At 41.4% G+C, this 14263-nt stretch overlaps 1 protein-coding gene across 8 annotated transcripts in view; it reads left to right on the forward strand.

The window, feature by feature from the left end:
* RIC8B (RIC8 guanine nucleotide exchange factor B) overlaps nucleotides 1-13481 on the forward strand; it is a 98593-nt gene extending 85112 nt beyond the window's left edge. For 2 of the 8 annotated variants that reach the window (XM_059186759.1, XM_059186763.1), the window contains one exon: nucleotides 12097-13481. In XM_059186759.1, coding sequence (XP_059042742.1) covers nucleotides 12097-12208 — 112 coding nt within the window. In that variant the 3' untranslated portion in view covers nucleotides 12209-13481. Of the gene's footprint in view, nucleotides 1-899; nucleotides 984-1983; nucleotides 2066-5181; nucleotides 5321-5961; nucleotides 6139-12096 lie in introns of those variants that run through there. The other 6 variants (XR_009356936.1, XR_009356938.1, XR_009356937.1 and 3 more) reach the window with 6 other exon arrangements.
* Nucleotides 13482-14263: the final 782 nt, after the last annotated feature.

Below are 14263 nucleotides of genomic sequence, written 5' to 3' on the forward strand. Positions count from 1 at the left end.
GGGAACGTTTATTAAGCAGCTACTCTGTGCAAGTCACTGTGCTAGGAAGATGAGGGAGATTCAGAGAATGTGACAGGCTCCGCCTCGAACTCACATTCTAGCGAAGGAAATGGCTATAATCTGTTCTAAAATACAAGGTAGATGGAAAATGATGACAAATAAGGTCTATGTTGAACTGTAAACACCCAGGAAAAGGAGCAGTTCATTCTGTCTGGATGAATCAGGGATGATTTCACAAGGAAGATAGCATTTGTGCTGATTCTTGAAGCTTAAAATGTATTTAACAGATATGTGGAGAACTGACCATTCATTCCAGGTAGAGGGAAATCTACTCTTGTTGATAAACTTTGGTATTCACATACTGCATCTTTCTTCCCAAAAGCTCAGGTTGTTTTATCATTATTTGATTAATATAATCTGTTACCAGATTTCTAATTGGGGGAAGACCCAAAGAATTGCCCCAAATATTTCCAGGCTAATGCCGTGATAATCCATTTCCTTTTAACAGTTTACAAAACACTTCCACGTACATTCTCTTTCTAGCTTCATACCAAAGTGAGACTAGGAACTTCATTTTCCAGAACTCAAGACCTTTGCTCTGTCCACTGTGCTACTGTGTCTGTCTGTTAGAGTCAGTGTTTGCCAGAACACTTCCTGATCATCCTCTTCAGCATTGTGCTACCAGTTAGTTCCCTCAACTGTCCTCTGAGGATGTTCTTCATCCCACCAAGTCTTTATTGTGCTAAGAGTGTACTGTAGCTTTGTCGGATTAACTTTTCTTCTCAAAAATGAAATCATTTTCTCCTGGGCCTGAATTGAAAGGCATGTGAGTAAAGGCTAGGTTGGAGGTGACGTGGCCAATGAATGGACACTAGACACTTCCTTTTTTCCATCCATAGGAGAGCAGATGTGAAGGACCTGCACCAGGATGGTGGTTAGCAACAGTGGCCCGTGCCAAAGCACTTACCAAAGTGATGACTAAGGTTGGTCATGCCAAGTACTGTTACTGAGCCTGGTGTAGGGTATAGATGTCACCCACTCCCAAAACTACAAAACCACCAATGCAAAAATTAAAGTTACATTTCCACTTTGCCTCCATGCTGGACACAGCGACCACTGCAAGGAGCTCACTACCTTGGCAGCTTTATTATAACTATATTTCCAAGGACACTGGAGAAATTCATGCTCAAACATTTTCTTCCCATTAAATACCAACTGACTCAGTAGTATTCTGTGTGTGTGTGTGTGTGTGTGTGTTTAAGGATTGTATTTGTGACAGATGTAGGTAAGGGGATTCGCTGTGGACCTAAAGGTCTTATGAGTTTGAAAATAATCTGAACCCTATAAATCCCATCATGTCTAGCTAGTACAGTGCCTTGTACCCTGTGGTTCCCCTACTGTGTAATGATGAAATAATGAGCACAGCTGATCCCCAAATCTGTAGACCAGTTTTTTACTCTATAAAATAGCCTACATGGTTTAACACCTTTGTCAATTCCATTTCTTGGCCAGATATGATAAAATTCAGGACTGGAAAGGAATTCCATAAAAGTACATTGGCCTACGACTGACTCATTTAAATATTAGGGAACATAATTTCTTTAAAGTAATCACTGTAATATATATCATAAACATTAAGTCCTGAAGCATGACATTAAAAATGTTAAATGGAGCTTTCTATACGAGAACAGAGGTGAAAAGGGGGATGAAATTTGCCTTCCTCTCCACCTCCTCTTTCCTTCTTTGAATTGGAAAAAAAAAAATAAGCCCCCGCAACTTAAGTGGGAGATTAGAATGGGGACTGTGTGGTTAAGCAAGTCCAATGCGGCTAATACAATTGCGTTCACCTTAGCTACAGCATACAGCTCGTGTACAGTCACACAGCCTCCTCCAGAAGAAGGGAGAGAGGATTGATTGGCTTAAGCTCAAACTAACCAAAGGAAAAAAATATTTCAAGTTTCGATTTTCTTTTGACTTTTCTAGGCCCCTTCACTTCCTTAATTGGAACCAGGCACGGATTAATCTATTGTCGTCCCCCAACCCCGCCCCGGTCACATTTAACAAGGTGCATTGCATTTTGCTTACATATTCTATCAGAATCTAAAATTTAAATAATTGTTTTCCCGTTTCTTTCTTATATATTTTATATATATATATATATATATGTATATATATATATATATATACATATATATATATATATATATATTTGCCAGCCATTGTGCAGTATTTGGGAATGGCTTTCTTAATAAATGTAGGTTCCAAATATGGGAATAGTTCTCTTTAATCCAGAGATAATTTTTAGACTTATTAAAGCTGGGATGGGCTAACTGAAAAGTAATATCTAATTTTTTTTCCCTATGAATAAGTTACTCTGCTTACAAAAATATCAACAATTGTGATTATATCCACCTTTATGATAAGTTAGTCAGGGACATGTTTTTCAGGTATGTTTCCAAAACATCCTATTTTTTAAGCATTGTGAGATATAGTGTAAGTACAAAAATGTACAGATCTTAATTGTGTATACCAGAAAATCTTTTTGATCTGTGCTGTCCAATATAGTAACCACAAGCCATATAGGAGTACTAAGCACTTGAAATGTGGGTAGTCTGAACTGGGATGTCCAATAGGGTTAAAAACTCAGGCTTTCGAAAACTCAGTATAAAAAGAGAAATGTAAATATCTCAATTGTTTAATATGGATTTTATGTTGAAATAATATTTTTAATATACCATGTTAGCCAAATATATGGAAATCAATTTTACCTATCTTTTTCAATGCGGCTACAGTTAAAACTACATATATGGCTTGTATTTGTAGCTTTCATTATATTTACATGTGGCAGCACTATTCTACCTCATTAAAATACACTGTAAGGTTGCCTGGAAGTTCCATTAAGGGAACTTGGACCCAGTTAAATTAATAGACCCTTAAAGTGGAAAGGAAACATTGATTTGAGAAACTTGATATTATGTATCTTTAGGTTAAAGAGGGCCCTTCCACCAGCTAGGCATCTCCAGGTAGGATTTCATGTGACCTTTGTACTGCAAGTTGGTAATCACTGTCCTTTAACCTCAGTAGTGGGAATGACTACTTTGAGCTCTTGGTTTAAGCACTAGCTGAAACAGCTTCTATCTATTAGAGAAACATCACGTAAGAATGTCCCTGGCTGTTTGTGCTCTTAGTTACCCTCCTTCAACTTTTAAGTCTTTCTAATTGGGGAAAGCATGTAAGAACTCCTGTTTCTCCTGCTTTATTCAGCAGTGTCACTTGGCATGCTGACCTCTTATTAATATTTATTTTGCTAATTTGGACAACACGATAGAAAAATTCTATAGAGAAATTCCCAAGAAAAAAGAATACCCTCACTTAAGAATAAAACTAAATTTGATTCTTTAGCACTGTCCCTAAATCTCTTTCTACATATTTTTTTAACCATGCTATTTAATATGAGGTAGGTAACAGATTTTTAGAAGCTTTGCATGTGATCTTCTAACAGAAATGAGGATAAAAAACTAATATTTATTTAGTGCTTTCAAGTTTAAAAAGTAGTTCACTGATCAGTGAAGCAGCCCTCTGAATTAGATAGGGCAAGGATTTCACTGAAGAATAAATGGGACCAATCAGTAAGTGACTGACCCATGATCAGGCACCTGATTAATGACATAGTCAGGACTCCGTTCTCAGTCTTATGACGCTAGAACTTAGGTTATTTTGAAAATCAGAAATGTGTCAGTCTGATTTTAAATAAGATGGTCTAAATTTTAAGTAAATGCAAAGCACAAAGACCGATAGTAAGCATCTTTACCTGAGAAGAGGATTAAGATTTGGAAGACGTGTATTCCTGCTTTCTCATTCCACAGTTGAGGTCTTCTCAGTTGAGGTGCTAAAATAAATAGTTGATATCAAACACACACACACACACACACCTTTATATGAAGGAAACCAGTAAAATTGCTGTGATTCTATGTTAATGTAAGTTATTTTAATTATTTTAAAAAGAGAATGATTACAGGTATTCTAACAAATTCTTACTACAATCACATTAAGAAAATCTAACTTTAAAAAGGCTTTCCATTGGGACTATTTAGGCAACTCCTAATTTCCTTTGTAAAGCAGAAAGTAGTCCAAAGTAGTGGACTACATATATGTATCCACTCATTATGCCACATTCATTTGTCATGGAAATATTTTTATGCGATATTTACCTTCCTAATTGCACCCAGTCCCAAAGCACGATGGTGTGGTCTGAGGGAAGATCTCAGAATTATTTTGAAAGAAGCAGCCTGAAGACCTCAAATTTGCTATGGAAAAGCCACCATACCCCTTCAAATGTACTGGGTTCGTGCCTTAGTGAAAGATCAGTGCACCCAGTCAGCACTAGGAAGCCATTAGATGGAAAATCACAAAAGTTGAAGGATCAGGGTCCAAGCCCAAAGGACATTCTTGCCCAGCATGTAACTCAACTTGTTAAGCAATGGCCAAAGTTACAATATTTTTCTAAGAGAAAAAGGGGTTATAAACACTTGTAAGCATATCAACAGGTTATTAGGCAGTCCACTGTACTTTGGTGGATTATGAACTGTTGCGGGAACGCCGAAATCTTGAAATAAGATGCACTCTCAGACTTGGAATTAGAGCAAAGATTACAGAGCTGCTTTCTCTGGGCTAGCACAGGCTCCACTCTAGCAGGCATTTTTGGAAAAGCTCTGTGTTCATTAAAAATGTTTTCTTTATTTACCAGTTTCTCATCCTGTCTTTCAAATGTGAAAAGGAATTAACTATGAAATGGCTAATTTTAAATGTCAGGGTTCTTTTTTTCCAAGCCGACCTGACATTAAGAGCAGGAGTCCCTGTACCACAGAAATGGTTCCCAATTATCCCATCGTGGGTTTTGTTATACATTGTACAGAAGTCAACAAAACAAGTATGTAACAGAACCTGCCTAAATAGCAGCCACCCTCATTAGAAACAGAGAATTAATCAGGGGGCGATTGAAGGAAGCAATGCCTCACAGGTTTCCCCCTTTCTTCTTTTCTAATCATAGAACAAAATATATTACATGAAAGGATCGGAACTATTATGCAGTACTCAATTAGAGGGAGGTGAATAGGTCTCTAACATGCTGTTTTATCAAAAGAGCAGACTGGTGTTTGCATGACTGTTGTTTCATTACAGACCCTGTCATTAATTCCATGTGTCAATACTGCCCTGTAGTACACAGAGCAGACAAGAAAGAAGAGCCCTTGAAAACAAGGGAATGATTTTTGAGTCGTTATCAAGCTAAGTGGCAAGCGGGAAGCTGAAACTCGTATAGGTAAATTCGAAGGGACTCTTGGGAGATCTGCAAGTGGGAAACAAGAATGCATTTTACCAACTGCTTAATTATGTCCTGGTTTTCAACAAGTACACTTGAATTGAATGCTTTGTTTGTATTGCACAAAAACATGTGCTGTGGGCAAGAGTATTCTCTTGCTTCCAGGTCAAGTAAGGTGTTTTATACACATATACATCTGGCCTATTCTATACTGTGCGATTGGGTATGTTAGTGTCTGAGCCCCAATATTGCACTGTCATTTCTGGGGGAAAGACTTATATAGGACCAGAAGCCCTAAGAAATGGAACCTTCGGTTCTGAGAAATTATGTAAGCCCAGGCATTGCAGAGGACCATCTTTACAGGGAAATGGTGGCTCAGGAAAATGTTAATATATTTCTGGGGGAAGAAAAAAAAATGAAAAATTTAAATATGGTATAAATTCCATAATCTCCCACCCCACCCCCAAATCTAAGAAGTATTTTTTGGTTTCTATTAGCAGTCCCAAGGGTTAGGCTGGGCAAAATAGGGTTTCCTTCCTTGGACGTGTTTTATCTATGTCCTCGTGCCTGGCCAAGCCCTTATAGATTATGGTTCCTTATCGTTTAGTAAGATCAAATTTCTAAATGATGTTTCGTTCCAGTTGAACATTCTTGGAGGCTTATCTCTTCCCTGGCCAGATGCCTGATCAGATGAGAAGCCCGCCATGATACTGTCACAGTGCCTAGAATGGGCTCTTTATCCAGTAGACATCACTGTACTTTTTGATGATAACGAGGGCAGTCTTAACTTGTGTTAAGGCCTGTGTATAGCATTGAAGGTAAGTATGAAGGAGTTGTTGCTATGTGAATATCTTAATCCTGATGCACATTTCAATATATAGTACCTACGTTTAACCATAATGTACATATTATCTGACACCTAGCCATCCTTTTTAGATGTGACCTTCATATTTAGGACCAGTAGCTCTTCATGAAATGGCCTGTTTACTGAGGGCCATGATTGAATTTAGATCCTTCCTTGTAACACTTGCCATTGCTTTGATTTACTTTTGTAATCATTCTAATCATCTGCCAGTAGTTTTGCAGAAAGGATTTCTCATCTTGGTATCGGTCAGTTACAGGTAGGATGCTGTGTTTGACTCTTAGGCTTAGAATATATATCTTGATTAGAAACAAAGGCTTAGCAGCATTGACTTTTAGTGTCTTAAACACCTAGCAGCTTTTTAAATGGAAGAAAATTAATTAGTAGCCTATATTTTGGTTCTTAGAATAGAATCTTGGGGATCATCTTGTCCAACCCCTTCATTTTATAGATGGGTAGACTCAAGCCCTGAGAAGGAAATGACTTGCCCAAGGACACCCAGCAAGTTAAAGGGAGATCTGAGACTAGAATCTAGACCTCCCGATGCCACATATATAAGAAGCTGAGTCTACACTAGTTAGTGGTTGGGAATTCCAGGCTGTGTGGTACAAAGGGGGCCTGACTTCTGCTGCGCTGTCAGAATGTCTAATGACGTAGACTCATCAGGGAAATCATAATTAAAATAATATAAGTATTCTTGACAAATGGTTCTCTACCATTCTCCATTTTTGCCATGACCCATGTATTATAGCTTCTTAATAAGCATTTACTGAGCACTTACTGTGTGCCCCCAGACTATACTAGATAGTGCACATCACAGCCAGATAAGACATGGACTCTGCCCTCAAGTTGCTCATGGTTTAGCAGAGAACAAGAAATCCCTGGAAAGCATTATGCAGAATTTCCTGTAGAATGCTGCTGTCTTTCCTAACTTTGTCAATCTTGATGATGAAAATGAATTTTCTACTTAAAGATCTAGCTTTTCTCATGATCATGGTTTATTTATTAGGAGCCCCATAAAATACAAGATAACATCTTGTATAACAAGATAAAAAACAAGATAACAAGATAAAAAAAACAAGATAACATCAACTGCAATTGAGTTTAGTCCATAAACACTTATGAAGGACCCGCTATTGGCAAGGTGCTGTGCTAGACACATAAGAGTATAAAAATTGAATACTTCTAGCATAGAACATTTTCTTTTTAATGTCAGGGCAATACGGTTTCATAGCTTTCAAACTTTGTAATGAGAATTATTTTAATAAGTATTCTTAGATGTGGGGCCCTTGAAATAAAAGACAAAAACACCTCTGTAACTATAATCCAGACTTGTCAACCTAGGATTTCAAAGTCTCCATTCAGATCCTCTTTTGTACCCCAGATCTGTTTTGAGCTTTCTTTTTCCCTTACCTCAGCCAAACCAGCCTGCTTGCCAATCTCTGCACACAACTAACTCTTGCTTCTGTGCCTTTGCTTGACTAATTCTTCTGCTCCTAGGATGCCTTTCTCCCCATGAATCCATGTGCATCCCTGCCATTACAGTCTAGCCCTGAGTCTGTATCCTGCAAGGAGCCTGTGATCAGCATCCTGTCCTCCTTGTGTCCCTCCCACATGTACATGACCCAGATGACAGTGGGAAAACATTTCTGTGGTATTCATTATTGCTTCCCATTCTCCGTCCACATCTTGCTGATCTAGATATCTAGATACAATATCTTCCTCAGTGAATAAGTTCAGTGAAACAGTCTAGTATAACCAGGTCATTCATCAGACCTTTTAGGAGTGAGTCTCTATACCAAAGATTTCATTTGGGTATTTGTGGGCTGTTAGTTGCATGACAGAGGGAAGATTAGAAACATTGAGATGGGAATGTGACAAGTAAGCCTGGAGTCCTGCAGAAAAAAAACAGTCACATAGCTGTGAGACATCCTCTCTCCTTCCACTCCCAAACAGGGCAAGAAATGTTCTTTAAACATGTTTTAATTACAATGAGAGTATATTGGTAAACTGTCAACGTAGGGAAAGCAGGGCTCTGCCTGTTAATCATCTCGAGCTTGTTGATCTGCTGTTCTGTAATTCTTTTAATATTGTTTAATGTGTGTGTGTTTTATCTTCTGAACTGACTAAAAGCTTCTTGAGGACAGGGACCATGTCTTTTATTTGCCTCTACATATTCTCCCCCGCCTTACTCCCAGAGTGCTGGCACCCGGCTTGGGGAAGCCTCCCATAGCACATAAAGACAGGAAATGCAACCCGCAGTTCCACCTACATTCCGGCCATTACATTCCGGTTTATATGTATAGTGACCTTTTCATGACAATTCAGTGAGGTGGGTATTTCTATCCCATTTCTACAGATAAGGAAATTGAAGTTCAGAGAGTTCTAGGTCTTACTGTTAGTGACTGGTGGACCCAGGACTAGAACCTAGGTCTGCCCGACTCCAGAATCTATAATGCACCTTTCACTGTACCACAGTAACAACAACAACTAATATTTAGGACTCATTTGCAGTTCATAGAACTCTTTGATCTGCATCACTGTTTTTATTGCTACCACCACTGGTTCTGTTATGGTTCTGTTATGATGATGTTACTCCTCATATCATCACTAGGAAGTAGGGAGAACTAGTATTAGCATTATCCCCATTTCACAGATGGGAAAACTGAGACTCAGACTTGCCCAAGATCACACAACTGGTAAGTGAAGAGACGAGGTTCCAAACAGACATTTTGACTCCAGATATTTTTTTGTACAGTGTATCACATCGCTATCTTATGTCACTTGCACAAATGTATATGGTCATAGAGCCAGTTATCACTGCCACCTCTCCTACAGAGGTTTCCGTTAAGTCCAGGTATCCTGTGGTGCCCTCAGAGGGTGATACAAAGGGCCCAAAAATTAAATGCTTGAGAAGAATAGTTTGCAGGTGAGAATTAAAATATGGGCCCCTTTATCCCATAGACGAGTTCCTATAACTTGGCCATGGGACTTCTGTAATGTTCTTAATTATTTCCATCATGAAACTGGAGCAGGGGATGAAACCAATGGACTTGATTGAAAATATTCCTCCTAGGTCTGGAGAAGGTGAGAGCTACTTTGTACAGCTGGTAGCTAGCCCAGCATCGTCCTGTTATCACAGATACGGAGTTGTGTCGGTGGCGGGGTGGGGTGGGGGCCTATCCACCCAGCGTCTCCTGGCGTCTCTAGTCCCATCCAGGGTCCTTCTTCCATGTACCCCGACCCTTCACTCCCTACCCCATCTTACTGTACCCTCTTCCACAGGCCCCTTTAGACTTTCCAACTTTCTTATGCATCAGTGTTTTATTCCCAGCAGGTTACCCCCTTGTCCTTTTACGTCATTAGTGAGTAGTGTCTAGTATCACAAAATCCTTCAGCACACGCACTTAGCAGTAGGCAACTATGTTGTAAAAATGTAGGTAAGGGAGATATATCAGTGCTAGAGGGAAGTTTTCGTGGAAACGGGTTGTTTATAGCTTTCAACTAAACATTTCTACCTGGTTCTCAGGCAAGGGCCTCAGGCTCTTTGTGTCCTGAGAGATGTCCACATCTCCCCACCACAATCTGCTTCATCTGCTGTGTTCTTGCTCCAGTGAATTGTATCGCCATCCTCTTGGTCATCTGAGCCAGAGGCCACAGGGACATTCTACCCACGGCCCCAACCCCCGTCTCTCCTTCACCGGCCCTCTCCCTGCCAGTGGGTCACAGCCCCACAAGCCCACTATCCCATGTCTTATCCCATCCACACTGTACGGTGACATCCTCATGACTGGTCTCTCTGCCACCAGGTTCTCCCTGGTCCAGTGCGCCTTCTACATTGCTGCCAGAGACCCTGCCCTATAAAACAGAAGGGACATCCCTTACAGAGAAAAACCCAAACTCCTCACCTTGACTCTTACCTTTAAGACACTCACCTGCTGGACCCCAGATTACCCTTGAGCCTTACCCTCCTGTCCCTCCTTCACTGAACCTCACCACTCTCCACACACTGGGCCCTTTCACAGCTTCGTGGGAGCACAGCGAAATGGACATAACCCAAAACAAGATGCAAAACGCACAAGTAGGTGGGTCCATGCAGAGCCCTTTACACGGTCTCCTTAGCCTCAAAGGCTCTGTGCCTCCTTTGCCCGGCATTGGGTACCTTCTTCGTGATGCCGTCGCTCCCTTCCCCAGGCAGTTCGGTCTGTGCTTCATCTTCGGAGCTGCCAGCTCTTTGTTCATGATTCTGTGACAGCATTTACCCCCTTATGTTCTGAGTTATTTTTCATATGTGTTTCACCTGCTCCTCGAGGACCACCGTGCCCCCCCTTCCCTTCCCTGCCCCGGGTACGACCTAGCTTCTGGCATGTAGGTGTTGAGCGGACTCTGAACCGCTGAACTCAGTGCGCTCCTGCGGGGCAGTTAGAGCAGTTAATCCAGATATGGTACACTGCAAAGAGCACTAGCCTGGGCTGCAGGAGACCTGTGTCCCAGGCCCTGCTTGGCACTAGGTGTGTGACCTTGGGTAAGTCACTCAGTCTCATTTAGTAAACAAGGGTGTTGGACTAAATGATCTCTGAGGCCCTTTCAAGTTCTGTGATTCGGACCCCATTTCTTGGACCAGGAGCCACATCGCCTCCTCTGTAACTCAGGAGCCTCAGCACAGCCCGGCAGCCCTCCCGTTACTCACATAGTCTTGGTGCTCGCCAGAGCTGCTTGCTTAGGTGTATCCAGGGGCCACGGAGCTGTTCTTACCCCTCCCCAGGGGTGCCCCTAACCTCACCCTACTGTGTGACCAGGCCTCCCGGAGGGAGCCCTTCTTTGTGCTGTCCTCGGGGACAACAGCAGGGAGGTAGAGGGAAAGCAGCTTTACCGTGCCCTACACCCCTTCACTCCGGATCCCGCCGCATCACAGCTGCCGCCGTGCGGGTCCCTGGTTATAGACGTGTTCTCGGGGGGTGATGCCCATTTCCTTGAGAAATGAATTTTAAGCAGCTCCTGTGCCTCTTTGAGGCTACTCTTAACGTCCACCGCTGACATTTCGGGGGCGGGAGGAGGACTGGAGTCACAGCAACTCAACAGGTACATTTGCCATAATCTCCGTGTAATGAGTAAGAGCCTCTGAAAAGATTAAATAAATCTTTCCTAATGCTTTTTGATTGACTTGATCAATAATTAATCATCTTTAGATGAGGCTGTAACTTGTGGAGTAGATGTAATTGGATTAGCTGAAAAGAGGCAGTTGGGGAGCTTTGAAGAGATTAAAATGGCTGTCAATCCCGTAATTAAACTGCCACAAACAAAAGCAGGGGTGTTTAAAAAAGAAAAACAAAGAAAGAAAAGAAAAGAAGAAGGAAAGAGAGAGAGAGAAGGAAATCAAAGGGCGGAAGAAAGTTGGGGAAGGCCAGTTGACTTGGATTGAATTGAGAAGTACTTATGTATCCCTAGAGGCTGGAGAGGCGAAACCAAATCTGACAGATTTATTCCACTGAACGAAATCCATACGGATCAAATCAGCCACTTGATTGTACCCTGGGCCCACCGGGACCCCTGAAGTTTTGGCAGCTTCAACTTCACTAAAACAATGAATCCACAAAAGGAAAAAAAAAAAGTTAATTATTTAAAACAGAAGAGACCTGCTCCTTGTCCTGAGCCCATTTAGACCTTGACTTTTCATACTTTTAATTGGCTTAGTAGGTTTGGCCTGTGTGAATGAAGTCTTTTATCTCCCTCTTTTTCTTTCTATGCCCCTTTCATCTTTCCTGTTACAAACACACAGAGAGCTTGAGGAAAAATACTTTGGTTTTTAAAGACTTTTCTTTTTAAAAGGATGTGGATTTGGGCGGGGGGGGGAGGGGTGTGTGTGTGATGCTGGTGAATACTTTTTTTCTCTCTCTTTTATCTCTTTTTCCAGAGAGGAGTTGCTTAAACCAATGGGACTAAAACCTGATGGGACAATAACGCCTTTGGAGGAAGCACTCAACCAGTACTCTGTCATCGAAGAGACCAGCTCTGACACAGACTAAAAGCGTCACCTGCCCAACTCAATATTGCTTTTATCAGCATCTTTTCTCTGTAGCTCCAGGGGAGTCTTTTCTCTAAAACATTTATGCCCTTGCTTTGGCTAGAAACACATTAACTGGTTTACTCATTGAGAATCCAGCATATCTGAGAGGTGATCCTGTGTTTTCGCGAGACCGAGGCATTCGTCCAGAGCTGCACTCGGACGGAGCGGCAGGGGCTGACCGCGGACAGAGAGGAGCTCCGTTTCATCAGGATGGAACTGAAGGACTTCATCTGATCAAGCAGCCCTGGCTGAATCCGGCCGTTCTGCTCGCCAAGGTTCTTGGAAGATTTAATCGTGGCCTTCCTCTCGCCTGTGAAAGCTGCCTCTTCCAAATCTCTCCAGCAGACGGAGGCCCGGGAGAAGCAGAACGAGCCTCCATGTAAGGGCTGAGGCAAGTGACTTGCTAGATCAGGACTGACTACATGGAAGCCGAGCAGCTGCTCCATAAACCTAGTCCCACTCTTCATTTCAGTTTTGTACAAATACGTGGAAATGCACACACAAACCCACACACGCACAGCCCCAGGCCTGCAAACTGATTACACTCTAAAAGTTTGTAGGTCCCTTATCGAGAACTTCAGAATACATTTCTCCCTATAAAGGGTTATAAATGATGGTTTAGTTCTGAGGCAGCTACAGATGCCTGTTTCTTCCTTATGTACCTTAACACTAGTACCAGAGAACTGAACCCCATCTGTATCATTGCATGGGAGCATGCATTCTGAGGTCTAACTCGGGGTGCCAGGGACACACGTCCTCCAACCCAGCAGAGCGGGGGGGACTCCCAGCGTGCTGGGAGCGGCCTCTGCTGGGGCTGGAGGGGGTCAGTGGCACCCATTTGTACATATAGGTCATTCATAGGTCACAGGTTGTACATTGGGGACTGTGTGTGCGCTTGTGTGTTCGACCTTTCTACCATATGTGATCAGTTTAATGGTAACTTTATTTATTTAAAAAAAAGAAACACAAATAGTTACTGTTAAACTGATTAAGGCTGTTTATTTTTACTTTTAGAATTGGTCATACGAAGAAGTAGAATATGAATCCTGCAATAGACAGTGGGCCTAGTTTTCAGTGGCTAAAGCTGAAAGGGGTTGGTTTCCTTGTGTATATGTACGCATGTATGTACACATTCGTGTGTACATATATGCATACATATATACACGTAGATAATGTGCTTAACCACTGCCTTTTAAAACTTTAAATTAAATAAAACATTGGGGTTGATTCAATTTAGCCATCTGTGTGTGTTTCTTTATAGATACATGGGGCAAACAATATTTCAGAGTTCATGCATTTTTAAAGTGTTTTCACACCCATTGTCTCACCATAATCCCCTTCTAAAGATAGGTAAAGTACATGTATTGGTGGAAAATGTCATTTATCCAGACATCCCTTCTCTGCCAAAACAACGGTTCAAGGATGGAGTTTTTAAAGGCCTTTGAGCTGCCAAAGAGATCATTAGAGTTTCTTATAATTTACTCAGAGGAGAGATCCTCAAGAATCTCTCCTTTTACCCCTTTACTAAAATTTGCATACATTTCTAACAGATTGAGTCTGTCTGTCTTTCAAGCCCATTTAAAAGGAAAAAAAAAAAAAAAGAAAGGCAGATCAGGCGGCTGCTCCATAGAAGGCAGGTGGACAGAAAACTGCTGAAGGCCAGCGGAAACCCAGATAGGAAGGCAGGAAGGAGGAAGTCTACACCAGGCTTCGCCGCAAGTCTGGGATGGTCTGTTTCCCAAAGGACACTGGTAAACCCAGAAAGATCTGTACCAACAGTATAGCCCATAGACAAATTCTCAGAGAGAGGACCTGGACTTTATTTTACAAAACTGAGTAAGTCCAGAATACTCCAGAATAAAAGGCTAGGAAGAATATAGTACGCTTCAGGATTTTCATCCAGATAGTTAGACATTAAAACATGACCCATGTTTTAATAGTAAATAAAATGAAACTCAGCAATTCATAAATTTAGATGATGTGAAAAAAGTTTAGAAAAAGTATTTTTGTTACT

This window comes from Mustela lutreola, chromosome 8, assembly GCF_030435805.1.
Source record: "Mustela lutreola isolate mMusLut2 chromosome 8, mMusLut2.pri, whole genome shotgun sequence".
NCBI lineage: Eukaryota > Metazoa > Chordata > Mammalia > Carnivora > Mustelidae > Mustela > Mustela lutreola.